The sequence below is a fragment of the Lutra lutra genome, chromosome 5 (genome assembly GCF_902655055.1).
Source record: "Lutra lutra chromosome 5, mLutLut1.2, whole genome shotgun sequence".
Taxonomy (NCBI): Eukaryota; Metazoa; Chordata; class Mammalia; order Carnivora; family Mustelidae; genus Lutra; species Lutra lutra.
The window spans coordinates 66,031,377-66,051,802 of record NC_062282.1 but is presented as its reverse complement, the minus strand read 5'-3'; the positions used below and the strand labels follow the sequence as shown (position 1 = coordinate 66,051,802).

The following is a 20,426-nucleotide window of genomic DNA, read 5'->3' as shown; positions in this document are numbered from 1 at the left end:
TCTCCGCTTAACCCTCCTAAAGAGCTCCATAAAGCCCTCAGTGACGGGGAGGTAGATGAATGGATGAGATCATATTAAGTTTAGGGCACCTGGGAAGGCTTCAACAAGGTTGCCAAGCAATTTAGATGTTTATCTCTGTCTCACCTCGTAAGGTCAGTGTTTAGAGCCCTGGCAGTCCAAGAGGGGTGAGGGTAAGTGGTGAAGACACGCATATTAGATCCAACGGCAATATGGCACCAAATCCCAGGCCTGTTAAGTTGCAGTCTGGCTCATGGGAGAAATTCTTTATTTAGATGCTTCAGTGACCAAGAGACAGAGCATAAGCACACGCACACACACCCATACACAATGAGTAAAGGCATTTCACAGGCAAAGGGATAGGCAATAGGGGGAAGAGGCCACGAGAGCAGCTAGGGGCTTCTCTGACTCAATGAAGAGGGGCCTATGATGGTGACACTCCTTGGAATTCCTGCTTGAAAGCTACAAGTGAAGTCCCAGGGTATAAAACACAGCAGAGTTGGAGAAATCTAAGCTTGGAGCCCGGGGAACATCTTTTTCCTCATTGCAGAAACCTGTACCAGCTCTCCTTTCTTTTCCTGGGGGTCCTATCCTGTTCCCTGGCACCCAGGCATCTCCTGGTGGATGATGGGAGAGGGCTAGCACCACAGCAACCTGGGCAGGTGGTCTGCTGCATAAGGAGAAGGAGAGGGCTAGTAGAGCCAAGGAGCAGCAATGAACCTCTGAGCTGGCTGGCATGAGGCAGTTTGCCTTTAAGGGCACAGAACCATCAAGGGAACTGGCATGTGGGAACTTTCCCACATGTCCGTGGGTCAGAGCACCTCTCTGACAGAGGAGGGGAAAGGACCCCCTTGGAGATTTCCATGATCCCACAGGATACTGAGGCTTCCTCCCGCTCTAGCTTTTTTCCAGCTGCTGCAGATCCTTAGCACCATTCAGGAACTGCAGAGAAGGAGCAGGAAGGATAGCACTGTTCTGCCAGGACTGCATCACTGCTCTAGGAGGAAACTTCACAGTGGGTGAAAACTGTCTCACTGGCCAGCATCTGGTCCCAGGCTCAGGAAAGCCTGTACTTTTTGGGGAAAGGGGGAGTCATATTAGCTCCAAGCTTCCATGGGACAGCCATTTCCATCTACCCTTTCCCTCCTAGGCCAAGGTCTGGTGTGAAAGCTCCAGGTTTCACTGGAGCTGCCTAGAGCCCAGGGAGAGCTCAGTTCTTTAGCTACAGAGACTGGTTCAAACTGACTTGCAGAGAAAGACAGGCCTGGGACTCATGACATATGGCCCAAAGACGCTGGGGAAGGGGAAAGGCCATCCTCCAAACTACTACCCTGTGAGTCCCCAAGTCCTCTCAAGATCCACCCCCTTCTCTCGTCCTGACCTACAGGGTCCATTCTAAAGGGGTAGAGCAGGGGTGGATTTGCCTGGACCAATCAGAGGCTATCTGCTGCCTCAGGCCTATGTGTTCTCCAGGTATAAGAAACAAGGAAGAGGGAGCCAAGGGCTGACCATGGTCATGGGAAGCTGGCTCATGGCTGGTTCAACCTTGGGTGCTGGACAGAAACATCTCTAGTCTTCCAATGTGGCTGAGTCTTTCAAAATGGGTTGCCTTTGCACTGGAATCTGGCCCAGGGGGGATGCCATTGTTTTTGGTGACCTGCAATTTGAGAAAGAATAAATGCAGAGGGTCAGTTTGTGGAAGTTTATCCAGGTAGTTTATTCTAAGGATAATATAGCTTTTCCAGGGCCTTGGAGTAATAAGGAGGGCAGCTCTCCTTTACTGAGAGCCACTGTAAGCTAGGCACAATGCTTGGTGCTTTGCTGCTAGCATCTTATTTATTTATTTATTTTTTAAAAGATTTTATTTATTTATTTGACAGAGAGAGAAAGATCACAAGTAGGCAGAGAGGCAGGCTGAAAGAGGGAGGGGAGCAGGCTCCCCGCTGAGCAGAGAGCCCGATGCGGGGCTGATCCCAGGACCCTGAGATCATGACCTGAGCCGAAGGCAGAGGCTTAACTCACTGAGCCACCCAGGCGCCCCTGCCAGCATCTTGTTTTATCCTCATGGCAATTTGACAAGGATTGAGATAGTACCTCCATTTTATTTATGAGGAAACTAAAGTTCAGAAAGTGTAAGTCACCTGCCCCCAGTAAGCTTTTTAGTGTTGTTTTGTTGTTATTTTTAACTCCCCCCCGCCCCACCCCCACCAGTAAGCTTTTTGAAAAGTGTGCTTGATTCAGGATGGCAGCCCATGTCTCTCCACTATACCAAGCCATTTATTCTGCCTACAGGGCCCTATATGACCTGGATAGTATAGACTGACCATTCTCCCCCTCACACTGAGTCACAAGTGGCTCTCATGTCCCTCTCTATCCCACTCTCTGGGAGTCTAGCAACACCTGATATTGTTTTATTTGTTTATGCATTTGTTTAGGATCTGCTTCTACCACTAGATGGGGATCCAAAAGATCAGGGAACATTACTGGTCTTGGTTCTTACTGTAGCCCCAGTGTTCCAAACAGGGCATGGCACATAATAGGTACTTAATAAATATTTGTTAAATGAATGAAAGCTTATCTCTAATAGCTCCCCTTTTTGGTACTAGTACTACACATATATTATCTCTGACTTTCATGTCATCCTATCAGGTGAGGATAATGAGCTCCATTTGGAATGTCAGAGCAAAATGAATACACTTTGGAATCAAAACATTTGAATTCTGGGTCTGATTCCAAGTAACTATGCAATCCTGGGCAAGTCACTTAACCTACCTGACTTTAGGTTTCCTTGGGTTGGAAAAGGGGGGTTTGTGTGGCTTTAATTCAGAGCTGCTATTGTGAATTAAATGAGATTAAATTAGGTGTTCCACAAATCGTATCTATAATCTTACAGAAAAGGAAGTGGAGGTTCAGAGAGGTTTACTGACTCACCTAAAGTCACACAGCTGGCAGTATAGGAAGAAAATATAAACGCTATTATTTTCAAGATGGGGTAGCCCTAGGGCAGGGCTCTGATTGGTTCTAGGTGGTGTACTGAAACTGCCACCAGTAAAGCTGCAAGGGAGGTATACTAAAATGGAAGTGAGCCCCAGGCTGGATTACAGGGGCTTGTGTCAAACCTAAAAGAAGCCTCAAGAGTCCTCCCAATATAAAAATACATATTAAACACATATAAATAAGAAGATCTGCTGCAATGTGGGAGAGGAAACTTCAGGGAGAGAGGACCAAGGACATTTTGACTCTAATAGTCTGGGTTTCTACCACCTTTAATTCATTCAGCTCTGTGAGCAATACAGGACCTACCACCAAAGTCAAAGAAATCATTTAGGAGCCTTGCTTGCCTGAAACTCAGTTTCCTCATTGGTAAAATGGGGGCATTTCCATCTCAGATGGTAACCTAGTGGCACACTGTCCCTACTACCCAGGTCCCATCTGAAAGGAAGGGACAGAACCACGTGAACCCTCCCCTGGCCAGGCCCTAGTTGCCTTGTATCACATGGTGCCACAGCCTCCTTGTAAGCATGATGCCCTGGAGAAGTGTGCTGTGAGCCAGGCAAGACTCAGTATGAATTACAAGCTCTGCCTCACACTGTCACTTGGAATGGTGGTTGCCTATCTGTGGTTGCCTTCTTCCTAGGGCTGTTGTGAGGATTACCTGAGAGAATTTGCTTGGCATATGCCCTGTAGCAGAATAGGGGCTCAAAGAATGTTAGTCATTTTCAAGGTTATTATAACAGATGACTGATTCCGTTTACTTCAAAGCACTTATCACAGTTTGTAACTATTGGTTGTTTACTTGTTTAATTCCCCCCCCCCCCCCATCAGAATGTAAGGTCATGAGAGCAGGGACTAGGTCTGTCTTGGCCACCACTCAGAGGGTGTTCAATAAATATTTGATCAAGGAATGAAGAAACCTGGTCATATTAGGTAATTACCTGTAGAGGGAGCCCTTGCCATAGAATTGATGGCAATCAAGACTAGGTTCTTCGTGCCACTGGTGGGAACAAAAAAAAAGCTTCCCTAGTCAGACTACTGAAGGGCAGGAAATCTAAGTACTTTTAGAAGACCACTAAGGAAACTATGTTTCTCTGTGAAAACCTTCAGCCCAGCAGGTCCAAAGGCTGCAGAGAAGGTGACCGGGGAAAAACTTAGAGAGGAGACACTTCTTTCTGTTAACTGATAGATCTGTTGACTGAGAAAAGGCTGCCAGGATACCAGTTTAGCAAAGGAATACCCAGCTTTGTTCTAATTTAGAAGCCCTGAGTTCTTGTTGCAGACCCTTGAATTTCAAAGGATGAATACTCACTGGTTCTTGTGTTTGAAGCCGCTGACATGAGCTTGATACTGTTCTATGGAGTTCAGCACTATCTTACACGTCTTGCAGGGGTAGCCCTTCCCAGCTGAAACACACATAAAAATCAAGATGTTTAGTTATCCAATAAAAAGGGACCTGGGGACTGCTGCTTTTGACAGTTAATGCCCTTCTGAGGATGGATGGTGGAGTGAGGTTAGGTGGTTGGCCCTGATGAGAATCCCAGAGGCCTCAATGCTCAGGGGGCATAGGCTGTGTGTCTATGTGCTTCCTGGGGTTGGGAACTTCCTCATCCCCTGTAGCATCCCCAGAACTGAACCTGGTCCAGACTAGCTGTCTGTTGAGTAAATAAAAAACTGACAGAACAAAGAGGTGACATTTAGTGTAACTATCTTTTCTACCTTGACTGTGCTAAGTGATCTCATTAAGAATGTTCTTCACTGAGAGATCTCTGGGAAACTGCCCCTCTCCTTGGGCTTGCAGTAACAGTAATTAATGGGAATAGTTGCTATGAAAATTAACCTGTCTTACTACCAGCTCTGATCCATTGCCAAAGTGGTCTTTGTCCACATGGTCTAGTAGAGAGCATGGTCAGGAGCAAAGATACGGAGCTGGACTTCTGGCTCTGCCTTCATGTGATGTTGGTGAAATCCCTTCTCCTCCCTTCCTTCCTTTCTTCCTTTCTTTCTTTTTCTTTCTTTCTTTTTTAACTTTTTAAAAAAGGTTATATTTATTTATTTATTAGAGAGAGAGACAGTAAGAGAGAGCATAAGAATGGAGAAGGTCAGAGGGAAAAGCAGACTCCCCGTGGAGTTGGGAGCCCGATGTGGGACTCCAATCCCGAGACTCCAGGATCATGACCTGAGCCAAAGGCAGTTGCTTAACCAACTAAGCCACCCAGGCGCCCTCCCTTCCACTTTCTGATCCTCAGCTTTTCTCAACTATAAGCCAATTACCCTATAACTGATAACCATAATACTTATAATAAAAAGCAATATTATTAACTAAGTATTTGATATAGGCCATGCACACTGTATTACTTTGTTTGGCCCTCATAACGATCCGTGAGAATCATTATCATTATTTTATAGATGAGGAAAATAAGGCATAATCACATGTCTAAGAACACAGAGTTAGGAAGTTTTTCTAGTTTATTCTAGCAAGCCAAATGTTAGCTGTACAAGGCAGCTGTACACATAACTTCAAGAGCCCTCTGGTTCTGATACTTTTTCAATCTTCTGCCATCCTAAAGTTTCACAAGTCCGGAGTGAGATCACCTAGGCTCCAATCCCAGCTCTATCATTTCTTACCTGTAGGACCACAGGCCAGTTACTTAACCTCTCTGAGATTTGGTTTCCTCATTTGTAAAAGTGGGGCTTCTCTGAGAATCAGGTTCCTTACCTATAAAATGAGGTTAATATTAGTATCAACCTCATAAGGTTATTGTAATGATTTAAGTAAAAGCATTTGACACATGGTAAGTGCTCAACAAGTGTGAGTTTTCATCACTAGCATTATTTTACTCTTATGGGTTCAATGCGTCAGTCTGGTAAAGAGGTGGAGAGTATCTTTAAATCAGCCTTCCATGGCAACTGTAGCTACTGTGAAGACCAATGATCACCTCTACTCCAAAAATCCAGCCAATGGTCCCGGCTACATTTGATTCCTTTGTATCTTCAAGTATTTCCTGGAAGATACATCCCTTGAAGGAATTTAAGGGAAAAATGATTGCAATCAGAATTCAGGTCCTTTTTAAACATTAATGGACAGCATTTGCAGAAGGCTTAATTTTAGACCCTCAGCTCTTCTCTCTAAACTCTCTAGGGGGTTGCGTTCATGCCCCTGACTTTAACACCTAAACATATGAAACACCTAAAACATAAAACTACCAATATTTAAAAGCTACTGACCTACCATATGGCAGTATCTCTAAACCAAACCTCTCCTTTGAGGTCTAGATCTATATATCCAACTACCTACTTGGATATCTCATGGGCATCTTAAACTTAAGCTGATGAAACCTGGCTATCCACCTACTAACTTAAGACTAAATCTGGTCACCATTCTTGACGATTCCCTTTCCTTCACCTCCCACTTTTTTTTTTTTTTGGGTAAAGATTTTCTTTTTATGTAATCTGTTTCATTAACATAGGGCTTGAACTCACAACTCCAAGATCAAGAGCTGCATGATCTACCAACTAAGCCAGCCAGGTGCCCCTCACCTCCCATATGTGATGGCCAAATTCTGGCAATTCTACTTCCAAAGTAGCTCTTGAATCCATTTACTTCTGTCTACCTTCTCCACTGCTACCTTAGTTCAAGCTCCCATCTTCTCTTGTATGAATTACTACAATATCCTCATTGCTGGGGTCTTCTCACTCCCTTTCCTCTCTGTTCCAAAACATCCTCCACTTTGTAAGCAGAATGATCTAAAAATGCTTAAACTGTCAGTGGCTTCCCAATGCTCTTAGGATAAAGGCCCAAATCCTTAACATAACCAACAATACCATGACTGGATGCTTGCTCATCTTCTGCCCAGGATCATTTTGCCCAACTCTATTCTCCTTATGCTCTGGGTAGCCTTCCTTGATCTTTGTTCCCCCATCTTAAGTCAACCCATTTGTTTCCTTTTCTTTCTTTCTTTAAAGATTTGTCTATTTATTTAAGAGAGAGAGAGTGCACACATGTGCACGAGCAGGGGGAGGGGCAGAAGGGGAGGGAGGGAGAGAATCCCAAGCAGATTCCCCACAGAGTTAGACATGGGGCTTGATCCCAGGACCCTGAGATCATGACCTGACCCTAAATCAAGGGCCGGGCACTCAACCAACTGAGCCACCCAGGTGCCCCCTACTTTTTAAAGGAAGATTTATTTATTTATGTATTTATTTGAGAGAAAGTGAGAGAGAGTGAGAGCAGAGTAGAGAAGCAGAGAGAATCTTAAGCAGAATGCACAAAGAGCAAAGAGCCCAACATGGGGCTTGATCTCATAACACTGAGATCATGACCTCAGCTGAAACTAAGAGTCAGATGCTTAACCAACTGCTCCATCCAGGTGCCCCATTTTCTTTTCTTTTTTTAAATACTTTATTTTTAAGTAATCTCTACACTCGACATGGGGCTCGAACTTACAATCCTGAAATCAAGAGTTGCACACTCGGGACACCTGGGTGCCTCAGTCAGTTAAGAGCCTGCCTTTGGCTCAGGTCATGATCGCAAGGTCCTGGGATCCAGTCCCACATCTTCAACCACTCCTCTCCCTCTGCCTGCCATTCTCCAGCTTGTGCTCTCTTTCTCTCCCCCTCTGTCAAATAAAATCTTCTTTAAAAAAAAAGTTGGGTAATTAAGTTTTGGCAGAGGCCAGAAGGGAAAAGTCAAGCTTCTAATCAACCTAAAACCTTTGCTAAGGTGGAGTCCCTGTCAGCTAAAGTCACTGCTTTGCATATCCTAGACCAGCATCCCACCTCTGTATAGAAGGGGGTCAGAGTAGGTTTGGTGCCTTTACAGACGTCCTGCAGTTGGAAAGCCTCCTGCCAAGTATACTCAGAGCTGGAGGCAGGAGAAAGGAGTGTAAGTCTTGGAGCCAGACCAAACTACAGACAAAGACATACACTGACTGTCACTTAATAACATCAGACCATGCCCCCCTTCAGCCACCTCTCTGGCCACAAACCCAGAGCCTGACATGACACATGACCCCTGCCCTCAACTTGGGCCACCTGGGGATCCCACCTCAGCACCGGCAGATCCAGCCTGCCATGCCCCTAGGCCCTAACCCTACCTCTAGGATGGCTTTTCAGGCTTCCGTCCCCAGAGGCCTGGCCCCCAAGCCCTCCAGACTGAGGACCCCTGAGTAACACTCCAGCACTCCGCCTGACACCCAGGAGGAAAGTGCACCATTTGAAGCTGCGCAGAACCCTCAGAGCGGGAGAAACCTGTGTGCCCCCCGCTAGGCCACCCCCACCTTCGGTGGCCCCTGGCCACAAACCCGGAGCCTGACGTGCCACCTGACCTGTGCCTTCAACTCAGTACCACGGTCCCCAACCCCGGGAATCCCGCTACAGCACCGGCATATCCAGCCTGCCATGCCGCTAGGCCCTAACCCTACCTCTCTAGGTTGGGTTTTCAGGCTTCTGTCCCCAGGGCCTGGTCCCCAAGACCTCCAGATTGGGGACCCCTGAGCCACATCCCAGGACTCCGCCTGCCACCCGGGAGGAAACCGTGCCGTTTGGAGCTGTGCAGAACCCTCAGAGCCAGAGAAAGCTGCATGCCCCATTGAGGCTACCCCCACCTTTGTTGGCCCTCTGGCCACAATCCTGGAGCTGTACGACTTCAGGCAAGTCACTCTGAGTCTCAAACTTCTTTATTTGTGTGAAATGGGAAAATCATACCTACATTTAGGAATGCTATGGGAATTATATTATAATATACACGTTCATATCAAAGGGGGTGTGATACCCCTGTCCCGGGTCTAGGTTTTCATGAAAAATTCTGGTTGATCTGTCAAGCAATCAGATGCCTTAAGCAAGAAAATAGGACCTAGGATAAAAATTCTAGGATTAAGTATGGTAATTAACCTTAGACAAATGGAGGCGTAGATACAGGAAGGAGGTTTTGGCTTAAGATAAAAGAATAGAATGGATAGAAGTTAAGATAAGCAGCCTAAAACACAGCAATGTTTTAGGCAGTAAAACTCTGGCAGTAGCCAGAGATAAATAGGAAATGACCAGGGCAGTGCCAAATAAAGGAGGGCCAGGAGCTGGAGCAAAGAAGGGTCAGCTGCAAGAGAACCCTGGGTCATGCCGGCTGGATATTGTGTTGTTTCTATCAGGCTCGGGCCAAAATAGGAGGGTGTCATAGAAGAAGGGTTCTGAGGCTTGTTTCTGAAGTTTCCAGATTCCTCAGCGTATGGGGCTGATCCTCTTAAAGGGGAAGGCACTGCTTGTATGTGGAACACTAGGTAAATATCCAATTTTGAAGAAGTTTGTAAAGCAGGATCCTTCAGTGGCATTGGAAGAACAGTCCTTAGCACCCTACTGAAGCCACTTTTTCATGCCCATCTCATCTTGTCAGTACTGCTCAGTGACACCCTGTGTTGAATGGCTGCTTTGTGTTTGGGCGTTGTTAGAGAGGCATGATCTCTCCCCTTGCTCATATATGTGGAACATCTACAGCATCTGGGTGTTCTCCTTTCCAGGACTGTGGCAAGAGCACAGATGACTCTGAGCAGCAGGCTCCCTGAGGCCAAGTTGTTTGTACTTGGATGCCACTGGGGCCTCAAGTGTTGACTGACTGGTGCTGCACCTCCATGGCCTGGGTGGAAAACCTGAGGACCCATATGAGTGCTCATGTGAGCTCCATGAGACAGGGACTGTGTCAGTCTTGGTCACTACTATACCTCAATAAAGGAACCCAGTAGGTGCTCAATAAATATTTACTGACAGAACAAAACAGAAAAAATAATAACCTTCTCCTCCCCCACTCTTATTATAAGCCAGAAGCATATTGTGATGGGCTCTTAACTCTTCACAAATGCTTACTCCTCTGATGCTGACTGGCATCTTGAAGTCAGGGAAAAACTAATGTTCTCTGAGAGTGGTGTCCTTTACTACACTGTCCCAGAGATATAGGCAGGCCTGAGCTGCTGAGAGATGAGGGGCCCTGAAGATACTCTAAAGTCTGACAGAGGCTACTGAGGTCTTCACACAGGAAAGTGGATGACAGGGAACATAAATCAGAGGTTGCAAACTGGTGGCCCTGGCCCAAATTTGGCTTGCAGACAGGTTTAACTCACACAAGATTTAACATTTTTAAAATTTGGTAGCACATTTAAAACTGAGGGGAATTCTTTCTTTCTTTCTTTCTTTCTTTCTTTTTAATATTTTATTTTTAGGTAATCTCTATACCCAACATGGGGCTTGAACTCACAACCCCAAGACCAAGAGTCATACAGTCTACTGACAGAGCCAGCCCAGCACCCCTAAAAATGAGAGGAATTCTTAAAGAAATCTGACTTTCTAGATTCTTTTGAAAAACTGAAGATATGGTAGTACCTAGCTGGAGCTGCATTGGAGAGGCACATATGCTTCAGCTGATCAAATCCCCTCTTGGCTCTTTCACTTATTTAAATTTCCTGTCTGGTTTCTGTAGGTATTTGAGTTTGCAACGCCTGCTTTAGGAGATGTAAGGAAGAAAAGGGCAGAGTCTTGGTCGTCTGGGAAATTCCAGTGGTCAGGCCCTGATCCAGCTCTGGGTGTGAGCAGGGCCCTCTTACCTGATGAATCAGTGACAGCAGGGTCTGCCAGCCGCCCATAGTGTGCCATGAGTTTGAGCTTGGTTTCCTGTTTCCTGTGTTTCTTGCCCACATAATGTTGTTGAGCCATGACAGGGTCGTTGAAAGTCGCATGGCAGAGGCTGCAGAACTTGTCTGGATCTATCATCTCTCTATTCTGGTGCAAGGCTAAGGTGGAGGCCACAAGGAAAGGGTTTGTAAGGCATTTCGACAGAGCTGCGGTGAGAAAGTTCAAACAGAAACAATGAAAAGACCCAGAAGGTGCCAAGCTTTCTAGTATGCTGAATGGAAAGAAAGGCTGGGTCACTAATCACACTTGCAGGTGTGGCACTCCCTGTGCAAATCAAACAGGGAATGCTTTCTCTAATTGGGAAAACCGGGAAGATTTGGGGGAGCCAAAGACCAGCTACTTCGTCGGCAGCTTTCACTACTTTAGGTATATGAATACTGATTTTCTCATATTCTGAGGAGGCTTCTGCTATCAAATTGCCCAATTACAACAGCTTAGAAATGTACATGTTTATAGTTTTTTTTATCCCTCAGAATTCCCGAGAACTTCACAGCAAGTGGGACAAGAAACTTGGGTGTTTTATTCCCATCCTCAAAGTGCCCTTGTTACAGAGCTGGGAGCCAATGCACAGATGCAACGACTGAGGGCCTGAGGACCTGGAGAGCCATTTAGAAAAGGCAACTGTACTAGGGAGGCCTTTTGGATTACACTGCCTTCTAGGCGGAGCAGGGGAGGGAGGGGTGACACTAACATTTAGTTACAAGCTTTGTACGTATTATTCCTCCTGTGGTCCTCAGAACTACCCCATGAGATAGATATCATTTTGCCACATTATAGAGAAAAACCAAGGCTCAGATGGGTAAAGTGACTTGTCCAAGATCACCCTCCTAGTGAGTGAACTTGTCTGTGTGACCCTAAACACTATGCTATCTTTGCTATGCCAGGCTGCCAGAATGTAGTAGGGTAAGCTAAGGGCTACAATTCATGCTTTCACCTTCAGAAAACATCCTTGGCTTTGGTCAATGAATTCAATTAATCAGAATCTTTTACAGGCATATGTATAAGCCTCCTATGGGTCAAAAAATGTTCTGATACTGATCGCGGGCCAGACTACTGCTTTATGAAGTGGATGCCAAGACTCACTAATGAGTCCATGTAGCTAGAATTATGTCAACCTAGTAACTACTGCTTTAAAAATGTGGCCTAGAACCCCCACCAATGGTGGAAGAGAAGCAGGGCTTAGCAGCACTCAGATAGATGGCTCAGATGATTGTTCATCCCTGGACCACTTCAATGGGGGAAGTTTTGAGGATTTTTAGAAAGCCAGAGGAAACTTGCTGGCTTTTCTCACAATGGTTTTCCAGCATAGGAATCTCAATTTCCCTGACCACTGATTTTCCCTGTCCATTGTTTCAGCAAGTCACTTGAAAAGTAATGCACATGTTGTAGAACATTTAATATAAGAGAAAATATTCAATATGTGGTGTTATGTTAAAAAAAAAAAGCAGGTTATACAGCAATCTATTATGTCCTCAATTTTGTAAAATATACAAATGAAAAAACATACTGGTGATGCATGGAAAAAAGGCCACAGGCATAGAGTAAAAGGTTGCTTTTCAGTGTTTTCCAACTTTTCTATAATGAATGTAGATTCTTCACATCAGAAAGGAGAGACAATAATGGTCGTTAAAACATAAAAAGGTCATTCTTTAAAAGATACAGAAGAGGAGCATCAGAGGTAAATGATTAAGTTGGAGGAACCACTTCATGGACATTCAAAAATAACAACTATGGGAGTCTTAGGAAACACGTGGAAATATGGAAAGAGTATTCTATAGGGATGTTTCATGTACTGTTACTTATAAAGATCAAAAAAGGGGAAGAGGAAAATGTTTAACATTAGAGGAATGGTTAAATGTGGTATGATGGACTATTATGTGATCATTAAAATGTTTATGAGAAAGTTTTTAATAACATGGGAAAATACAAATGTTATATTAAACAGAAAATGTATAAAATTACACACATAATATGATCTTATCATTGTTAAAAGATATATGCCCAATCTTTATGTGTGTACTGGTATTTTGAAATGTCACCAATATGTTAATAGTGTTTCTCTTTCGGTGGCAGGATTTGGGGGACATTTTACTTCCTTCTTTGTACTTTTTGCATTGTTTGAGCTAGAATTACTCATAGTGAGGATGCATAGTATTTTTATAAACACAGTAAGGTTATTTAAAGTATTCTATGTTTATATGCACATATATATATATGAATTTAATCTGGATACATAAAACAACTATACACACAGATAAACACACATACACATAATAAAAGATTATAGGAGAAACAGTACTCCAAAATGTTAACAGTGGTTATCTCTGAATGGCAAAATTATAGGTACGTTTTCTTTTCATATATCTATATTTTCCATATTTTCTACAACATGCTTCTATTACTTTTACATTAGAAAAATGTTTAATTTCAGAAACAGAGTTCTACACTTACATAATAACATTGAAATGTGCTTAAACTATAAAATTCAGTGAAAAGTAAAAGCAGGATACAAATGGTAGATGCACTTTGATTACAACTATATAAAAACTTATCTGTATGTGACAAAGGCTGAAAATGAATATGGAAAATAAACTTTTTATATGGAATGTTTGGGACCTGGCATATTCCAGGGAATTTTCCCATTTATGGAAAAGATCAATCCATATAAGGATAAATGACCTTATAAATTTCTGTTCTTAAGGTAGTTTCCCTTGGCCTAACGTTTTAATCTCTTTGGTACCATTCATGATACCAACACCAAATTTCTTTTTTTTTTTTTTTTAGTTTACTTTTTTTTTTTTTTTAACCAAACTCTACACATAATGTGGGGCTTGAACTCATGACCCCAAGATCAAGAGTCACATGCTGCACTGACTGAGCCAGCCAGGCACCCCCAACACCAGGTTTAAACAAAAGCAATTAGTACTAGTATAACTTGATGAACAAACCATAAGCGAGGCCAGTGACAGGCTCCAGGTGGTGGATGCCTGACCAAATACTACATTTTATAAGGGGATTCTACTCGCTTGCTATCTTGATAATGGTGACAATACTAACAGCAGCAGGTGTCATTTACTGAACATCTATTATGTCCTAGGTTTTTTACATACATTTCATCCTCACAACCCATAAAGTAGATAGTATTATTAACATTTTATAGGTAAGGAAACTCAGGTACAAAAAAGTTAAGTCATATAGATGGTAAATAGCAGCACCAGGATTTAATCCTGCATGTCTATGACCTCAAAGTCCATATTCTGTTGTTTCATAGCATGAACTAGATTTGGGTATGTTAAGAGGGTATAATTATGAGTGATTTTTCACTTTATCTTCAAAGTCTTCCAAACCATTGTTGTCTTGTTTTCATAATACAGTATTATAAAAAAGAATAATAACTACTTTAAATAGTATAGTTAGTCTATTTCTTGGTCCAAAATAAATAAAGAAGCAAAAATACCAAGAAAATAATGAAATAAAAATCAAAGAACTTTCATTCTCGACTAACTGCAGTTAGCACCAGTTAAAAATTCCAGAAAGCCAGGAGTTAATGAGATGAGAGTGAGGGTTGAGTACCAGTGGTGACAAGATAAAGGTAAACTTCTATTTTAGAAGTCACTGCACTGGGAATGAATTCGCGGCAGAGGCAAACACAGCTTGCTGGGCAATAGTGGCAGCACTAGAGTATCCTGCTTTGAAAAGCAAGTCCCTGTCTTGAGGAGAACAGGTGGCTTAGAGGATTAAAGTGAGCAGGGCATAACCTGAGCCCACGAAAAAGACAAGGATTTAGCTTTCAACTTTCAACACATGGTAATGAGGGCAGGTGGATGCTGGGAGGGAAAAATCTAAGTGGGAGAGGTAGGAGATAGAATGCTCTCATGGTTTGCATGGCCTGGAGGACTTTGGCACTCCCAATTATAATTATTTGTCAGGACAAGAGCTCAGGGCTAAGATGATTCTATAGAGAAAAACTGATGTAACCAAAGAAAGGGAGGTTAGGTGAGCACAACTCTGAGTCTGCATTTCACTGAAGCTGGGTCTACTTTGCTATTTTTAAGGGCTCTCAAAAGTAGTTCAACCTCTCCAAGTCTGTGGCCCCACTGAGCATTTCTGGGAGCACCTGGCATTGGTGCCATGAGGACGGGAGGGGTCCCGATATAGCACTACTCAGGAAAACCAGTACCTTCCACCTTAGTGGATTGCTGCTTCAGCTTTAAGTTCTTTGCGTGGGTCTTCCCCAGGTAGTGCGACTGGGCCACGACAGGGGAGGAAAAGGTCATGTTACAGATGGGGCAGCACTGGTTCTTGTCTTTGCTTCTGCTGCTCTTCTGGTTGGGAGAAAGAACACAGGTCTGATCACGCCACTGCCCAGCCAGAAAATCTTTAGTGGTTCCCCATCGCCCATAGAAGAATGGGCATTCAAGGCTCCCTTCACACACTAACCCCAACCTACCTTTCTGGATCTTTCTCCAGCTACTTCATTTCAGGCCTACTCACCATTCCCCACCTTATTTTCTGTTGCTTCCTTGCTTTGCTTGGGCCATTCCTGCTACCTAGAATGATCTTCCTCTTTTCCTGCCTGGCATGTATCAGCTTAGCCTTCAAGGCCCATATCTATATATCTATATATCTATATATCTATATATCTATATATATCACTTCTGGGAGACTATTACTCAAGAAAATCATTCAGTACACGATTATTGAGCTGCTTTGTGTGGGTATTCAGAAAAAATTAATCTTGTTCCATCTCTGCATGCCCAGAGTTCCTTAAAAAGGCCTTATGATACCACTTGTCACCCAAACCAACAGTGTTACAGCTTAGGAGACTTTGGGAATGGACCACTGGACTCATCTTTGTTTCCTATCCTTAGCACCCTGCTGGAGGCTGGCACATAGCAGATATTCAGGTTTGATTTGTTGATTGTGATTAGGCCAGAAAACTATGTATTTCAAGCCTACATCAAGAGCTCCCAGTCCCTCTCTGAGGTCTGATCTGTGAATAAAGTATTCATTACAAGCACATTTTACAATTTTGGCACTACTGACATTTTGGACTAGGTAATTCTTTGTTGTGGAAGAAGGGGAATGTCAGTCACTTCATTTGAACTACTGGACCACCCTGAGGGTTGAAGTAATCGAGATACAAAGAGGTGAAGTGACTAGTCCAGAGTCATAGAGTTGGTCTTATCTTTTCAAATTCTAAATCATAAGCAGAAGGGCAACTAGGGGATAGGTCCAATGAGTCTGGAGAAGGAATGAGTAAGGCTCTTCTAAATCTGTGACCACTATAATAGGAGGAAATCTATAAAATTTTATTCACTGAGCATTCACTAGGAATTGGAATTTTACCTCATAGTACCCTTAAAAGGTAGGAATTATCATCTCCATTTTATGGGTAAAGTACAGAGAGATGAAGGGACTTTCCCAAAGTCACCAAACCAGTAAGGTGCTGAGCTGTTATTGGGCCCTCGTCAGCGTGCTTCTTATCTCATGACATTTGAACAACCTCCCATGGAACAAAAATAGTGGTACCCCTGAAAGACTAGGACTGTTTCAGTGTAATTCTCATTGTATTTCTAAGCCAAAACCAAATGCATTTACATCTCAGTCGGAGCAGGCATTTGGAAAGGTGTTTCTTCCACTTGTTTATTCAAAACATTCAAGGGCTGAACTCAGCTCTTTCCCTCCCATTTTAAGAAAGCAAGCAGCTTGGTTTCCTTCCCCTTTTTCTCCTTGAGTAGTGAATGGGTAGCTTCTTGTCCTGCTCCAGTAAACCAATGGGTGGTAATGCATAACAACGGCTTCATTTACTGAGCCCTACTATGTGCCAGGCTCTGTGTTTGGTGCTTTTTATAAACCTTTCCACATTTTAGTTTGGAAAAATCCTAAAAGATAGTTGATATTAGCATTCTCAACTTTAGGAAGGAAGAAATCAAGGCTCAGAGAAGTAATAAGACTTGTTCAAGTCACAAAACATGGCCAGGATTTGAAGCCAATTCAGTCTGACTCAAAGCCCACCTTCTTTCCACCACACCAACCTGCCTGTTGGCTTCATCAGGAAGTGAGCAGTCTCAACATGGCAGCTGGATTACCTGATCTGAGTCTAGCTTCTTCGTTTCCCCTTTTAATGTCTCCATTCCATGGATTGCTAGGTATCTCTTCACTTTGTTGGCATGTTTTTTGCTCTGCAAGAACCCAGGAAAAAGATCAAAAATAGCCAAAAGCCATTTCATATCTAAGGCAGTCAAAAATACTAGATTTTCATCTGATTCATCCTCACAAAAACTTTTGAGGAGGAGAAGGTGGGGGAAAAACCTAGTTTATTAAGCTCCTACTCTGTTCAAGGCACTTTACATGCTATTAAATCTAACCTTCACAGCAATCAATGAGAAAATTACCATCATTTCTATCTTATAGATAAGGAAACTAAGGCTGAAGATGGTGAGGTTTCTTGCCCAAGATGAGCAGCAGAGTTGTGATTCTACCTCAGCTCTATTTAAAGCCAAAGTGCTTATTTTCTACTATACCACACTGAGAGGGAAGATGAAGTATGATGATCCTGATTTGGATGGGAGAGATGAGACATAGAAAAATTAAGTCAACCTTCAGAACAAGTCACAGTCAGCATGCATGGAGGCAATGTCTGGGTGGCTAAGAAGGAATTATATACACTCCATTTTGCAAGCCAGGGAGAAGTACGGAAAGTATTTCTTTTTTTATTTTTTGAAAGTAAAGTATTTCTAAAGGTACAATGGCATACCTGGTAGTGTGCCAGCTTCTGGGACTCAGAAATGAGCAAGGCGCAGCAAACCTTACACTGGGTATTGGTAAAGAGACACTGGTTCTTCTGGATCATGTGCTCCACTACAGAGAGGAAAATAAAAAAAAATCTTTGAGTTAAAAACCTACCTCAAGAGACAAACCATAAGAAACTCTTAATCTCACGAAACAAACTGAGGGTTGCTGGAGAGTGGGGGTGATGAGGATAGGGTAGATGGGTTATGGACATTGGGGAGGGAATGTACTATGGTGAGTGCTGGGAAATGTGTAAGCTTGATGATTCACAGACCTGCATCCCTGGGACAAATAATACATTATATGTTAATTAAACAAAAAAACCAAAAACACACCTCAACAGCACTATCTTTGAACCCTGTCTCAAATGTAGGCACTGAGTAGTGGAATGCCATACCATTATATCTTGGCACACCTTAGTCACTCCTTCCCTATGCTTTCATGACTCATGCTATGTTCTCATATCACCTATACAATTACTTTATAATTTCGTGTAAGCCATTTTCTTTATTAAGTAAATTTTTTTAAAGTTATAATTGATATACAACATTATATTAGTTTCAGGTGTACAATATAATGATTTGATATTTGTATATATTGCAAAATGGTCACCATAATAAATCTAGCTAATATCTGTCACCATATAAAGTTACAAATCTTTTTCTGAAACTTTGAAAACTTTCCAGATTTACTCTCTTAGCAATTTTCAAATATATAATACAGCATTATTAACTATAATCACCATCCTATAAATTCTTTTAAAAATAAATCTTTAGATCATAAATTTAAATAGCTACCAATAAAAATGAAATAGTTCTAGATGGACACTGGTACCAGAGGCTTGGAGCTCTCCTTACAAAGAATAAGAGAGCAGCAACTGTGAAGAAAGGTGTTAAGACATGACAGCACCTGGGGCGCCTGGGTGGCTCAGTTGGTTAAAGCCTCTGCCTTTGGCTCAGGTCATGATCCCAGGGCCCTGCGATTGAGCCCCTCATTCGGTTCTCTGCTCAGCAGGGAGTCTGCTTCCCCCCTCCTTCTCTCTCTGCCTGCCTCTCTGCCTACTTGTGATCTCTGTCAAATAAATAAATAAAAATCATTAAAAAAAAAAAAAGAAAAAGACATGACAGCACCCAACTGAGACTTCATCCCAGATAGAATGAGAAAGACTGAAAGACTTGAAAAGAGAATCATTTTATCACTTTTTTTTCAATTGTAATAACAAATTCTGTATCTTTTTTATTATTTGTGAACATTTTCTGTGGAATTAAAAATAAAGCAACATTTATTCCACTAAAAGATCAATAGCATTTTCTGATTTATTTATTTTTAAAGATTTTATTTTGGGAGCACCTGGGTAGCTCAGCTGGTTAAGCGGCTCCTTTGGCTCAGGTCATGATTCCAGGGTCCTGGGATCAAGCCCCACATTGGGGTCCCTGCTCAGCAGAGAGCCTGCTTCTCTCTCCCTCTCTCTGCCTGCCGCTCTGCTTACTTGTGCTATCTCTCTGTCGAATAAATAAATAAAATCTTTAAAATAAGAAGATTTTATTTTTATGTAATCTCTATACCTACTGTGGGGCTCAAACTCACAACCCTGAGATAAAGAGTTGCATGATTTACTTACTGAACCAGCCAGGGGCCCCACATTTTCTGATTTTAAAAATTTACATTGGTATAACTGTACACATCGTTTGGTTAGAATATTGTACTGGGGTTTAGTTATTAAAAGACTAGAACATTCTTTTTGTATGGAAAGAACATGATTTTGTAAGGAAACATTAAAATTGGTTTATTTGGAATAAATCAAAAAATTTGAAAAGCAATTTTGGAGGCTAAGTGTCAATTAAAAAGATGTTGCTGTATTATCTTCCACCTTTATGAGACAAGGTAAACCAATTCTGTTACTATACAGTTAACACAAACTATCATCTAATACCAGTTAAATGTGTATGGTACAAATCGTGGTTAGGAACTTGGGCTCCCCAATCATGCCCACTTGGGTTCAAATCCTGCTGCTGTTTCTGTGACTGTGTGATTTTATTTTTTATTTTATTTTATTTTAAGATTTTTAGTTATTTATTTGACAGAGAGAGATCACAAGTAGGCAAAGAGGCAGGCAGAGAGAGAGGAAGGGAAGCAGGCTTCCTGCTGAGCAGAGAGCCCGACGTGGGGCTGGATCCCACGACCCCGGGATCACGACCGGAGCCAAAGGCAGAGGCTCAACCCACTGAGCCACCCAGGCGCCCCGACTGTGTGATTTTATAGAAATTATTTAATCTTGGGGTGCCTGGGTGGCTCAGTGGGTTGAGCATCTGCCTTTGGCTCAGGTCATCGTCCTGGCATCCTGGGATGGAGCCCCAAGTCAGGCTTCCTGCTCAGCAGGGAGCCTACTTCTTCCTCTCCATCTGCCTCTCCCTCAGCTCTTGCTCTCTCAGGTGCTCTCTCTCTCTCTCAAATTAATAAAATCTTAAAGAAAAAAAAAGGAAAGAAATTAATCTCCATCCTGTGGTTTTCCTTTGTTTACAATGGGAGTACAGAACCTCCCTTATCTGACAGTTCTACTTTCTGTGATTTCAGTTACCCATAGTCAACCATAGTCTGGAGGCAGATGATCTTTCCTCTCACATATCTTCAGAATGTCAATAGTTGCCTAATGCTAAGTCACAATGCCTGTATCATTCACTTCACTCTATCTCAACATGTAGGCATTTTATAATTTCACACTACCACAAGGGCAAGTACAATACAGTAAGACATTCTGAGAGAAAGAGAGATACCACATTACATAAATTTTACTACAGTATATTATTCTAATTGTTCTGTTTTATTAATAGTTACCATTGCCAATCTCTTACTGTCCATTATTTTAAAATAAAACTTTATCATAGATATGTATGTATAGGAAAAAACATAGTATATATAGGGTTCAATACCATCTGTGGTGT

The 20,426-nt window shown here is 42.6% G+C and overlaps 1 protein-coding gene across 6 annotated transcripts in view; it reads right to left on the bottom strand.

Moving 5' to 3' along the window:
- Positions 1 to 231: 231 nt before the first annotated feature.
- Positions 232 to 20,426, bottom strand: part of ZNF346 (zinc finger protein 346) — a 30,870-nt gene continuing 10,675 nt past the window's right edge. For 2 of the 6 annotated variants that reach the window (XM_047730585.1, XM_047730588.1), the window contains 6 exons: positions 17,450 to 17,553; positions 16,782 to 16,874; positions 14,870 to 15,014; positions 10,602 to 10,835; positions 4,325 to 4,418; positions 232 to 1,675 (listed from right to left, as the gene is read on the bottom strand). In XM_047730585.1, coding sequence (XP_047586541.1) covers positions 1,588 to 1,675; positions 4,325 to 4,418; positions 10,602 to 10,835; positions 14,870 to 15,014; positions 16,782 to 16,874; positions 17,450 to 17,553 — 758 coding nt within the window. In that variant the 3' untranslated portion in view covers positions 232 to 1,587. Of the gene's footprint in view, positions 1,676 to 4,324; positions 4,419 to 5,640; positions 5,732 to 10,601; positions 10,836 to 14,869; positions 15,015 to 16,781; positions 16,875 to 17,449; positions 17,554 to 20,426 lie in introns of all 6 variants that reach the window. The other 4 variants (XR_007127552.1, XM_047730586.1, XM_047730587.1 and 1 more) reach the window with 4 other exon arrangements.